This window comes from Papaver somniferum, chromosome 7 (assembly GCF_003573695.1).
Source record: "Papaver somniferum cultivar HN1 chromosome 7, ASM357369v1, whole genome shotgun sequence".
NCBI lineage: Eukaryota > Viridiplantae > Streptophyta > Magnoliopsida > Ranunculales > Papaveraceae > Papaver > Papaver somniferum.
In genome coordinates, this window is record NC_039364.1 from 11,278,907 (window position 1) to 11,281,102 (window position 2,196).

At 36.8% G+C, this 2,196-nt stretch overlaps 1 protein-coding gene across 1 annotated transcript; it reads left to right on the top strand.

The window, feature by feature from the left end:
- The first annotated feature begins 336 nt into the window (after nt 1–336).
- LOC113294094 (aluminum-activated malate transporter 2-like) lies at nt 337–2,196 on the top strand. Its single transcript, XM_026542516.1, has 6 exons — nt 337–628; nt 770–910; nt 1,000–1,272; nt 1,419–1,543; nt 1,630–1,770; nt 1,855–2,196. The coding sequence occupies exons 1-6, from the start codon at nt 337–339 to the stop codon at nt 2,194–2,196; spliced, it is 1,314 nt and encodes a 437-aa protein (XP_026398301.1).

Sequence of the window (2,196 nt, forward strand, 5' to 3'; positions counted from 1 at the left end):
TTTTTGCTTGATTAGAGGTACATTTTTGGGGGTATATGCATAAACGAGTATAGAAGTGGGGAGTACAAGAGGAGGCGGGTGAGCCGAGAGCCTTATTTCATTTGGAGCTTAATGTTTTACAATTCTGTTTTCTACTGTTCTTTATTTTATCATTTTAGAAAAAAGATTGCACTGCTTATTGTGAAAACTCCAATTGTGTACAATAAGAAGAATTTTAAATCCTATTATTGTTTCTGGTGCTATGATGAGTAGCTAAATCTCTCCACATCTAAAGAAAAAGAGGAAGCTATTACATTGTGATTATGTGGTAAGTTTTCTTTGATAATTGTTTCCTTAATGGATATTGCTGAACCAGCTGCAAACAGATCAGCAGGAGAAGTTATCATGAGTGGATGGTGTTGGCTTAAGGCATTGACTAAGAGATGCCAGAAACTAATGGTTGAATTCAAAAACAAGGTAAAGCAGGTTGGAAAAGATGATCCAAGAAGGGTAATACATTCTTTCAAAGTTGGATTAGCACTTTCCCTGGTTTCTCTCCTTTACCACGATAAAACACTCTATGGTGGATTTGGTTCCTCGATTATATGGGCGGTCTTAACAGTGGTTGTTGTCTTCGAGTTTAGTGTAGGTTAGTTTCTATATAACGTGTCCTCTTTATATACAATCCCTTATCTTGCTTGTAGGTTGGTATTTACACACGCGACTGGGTAAGGTCATGCATACCTGATTCTCATACTCAGGGATTGGTTTATGACTGAATGTTTTGTAGGAGCCACATTAAGCAAAGGAATTAATAGAGTTTTAGGAACATTGGTAGCTGGTTCTTTAGGTTTGGTAGTTCATCATTTGGCAAGTCTAACTGGAGATAAAGGAGAGCCTGTACTACTTTGCTTTTCGGTTTTCCTTTCAGGTGAGTTACATTTGGCTAGCAGAAACAAATTCATTTTATTGCTAATAATTTACATATATTAAGTTTTTTTTTTTTTTTGCTTTTTGCAGCGTCAGCGGCGACATTTACAAGATTTTTTCCTGGTGTAAAAGCAAGATATGACTACGGGATGGTGATATTTACACTGACATTTAGTTTAGTAGCAGTATCAGCTTATAAGACAGATGAGATCCCAGAGGTTGCTGGTGAAAGGCTAATAACTATTCTAATTGGCTGTGTTACATGTGCTGTTATATCTATATTTCTGTTTCCTGTATGGGCTGGTAAAGATCTACATAAACTGATGTTTCTAAACATAGAACATCTTGCGGTGTTCTTAGACGGTAAGTGATTCAGTTTCCAATAAACATCTGAAAAAGAAACTATTTATTCGTTAACCTTACTTGGAAAATTAAGTTGTACGTAATAAGAAGATGATAATAATCAGTTAATCACAAACTGAAGTTGAAAACTAATGCATGTCTTACAGGATTTGGGGGAGAGTATTTTGGAGTAGAGGATAACAAAGAGAATGAAGATGCAATCACTGATAAGAAGTCATTTCTCGAGGGATACAAAAAGATTCTGATCTCCAAGTCTGAGGAAGAGGCACTGGTGAGAAAACTCTTCAAATTTATGAATTAGAGATCTCAGTCTGAATAGATGTTTCACTTTCTTATTGATTGCATTTTATTTTGTAGACAAATTTTGCAAGATGGGAGCCGCCTCACGGCTCTTTCCAGTTCAATTATCCTTGGAAGCATTATCTAGAAATTGGAAAAGTAACTCGGCAATGTGCATACAGAATCGAAGAACTTCACAACTGCATCACATCAAAAATCGTAAGTGTATTTCTTATAGATTTCTTATTTGTAAACAATAGGTAACAACGAACTGGATTTATTTCTTATATTGTATGGTCGCAGAAAGCACAATCAGATTTCATAAAGATAATTCAAGATTCATGCATGGAATTGAGCAAGGAATCTGGCATCACTTTGCAGGAACTCTCGGCAGCTGTTAAACAAACGACGTACCCTAAGGCTGCTCCTACACATATCAAGAACTTGAAAAAGACCGCTGCTAACTTGAAAACAGTCCTAAAGACAGTTACATTAGAGAATGCTAACGTCTTGGAGGATATCATGCCGGGTGCCATGGTGGCTTCACTACTAGTTGATATCGTTGGATGCATAGAAGATATTGCGGAGTCTGTTATTGAGCTTGCCCACTTAGCGAAATACAAAGGTGCGGATCCAGCTAGCTAG

What these genes read in the sequence shown, in the direction of transcription:
- LOC113294094 (XM_026542516.1), top strand. Translation starts at nt 337, where the DNA reads ATGGATATTGCTGAACCAGCTGCAAACAGATCAGCAGGAGAAGTTATC. An exon ending in TCTTGCGGTGTTCTTAGACG is followed by an intron (nt 1,273 to 1,418) that starts GTAAGTGATTCA and finishes CATGTCTTACAG; the next exon opens with GATTTGGGGGAGAGTATTTT. An exon ending in ACTGCATCACATCAAAAATC is followed by an intron (nt 1,771 to 1,854) that starts GTAAGTGTATTT and finishes GTATGGTCGCAG; the next exon opens with AAAGCACAATCAGATTTCAT.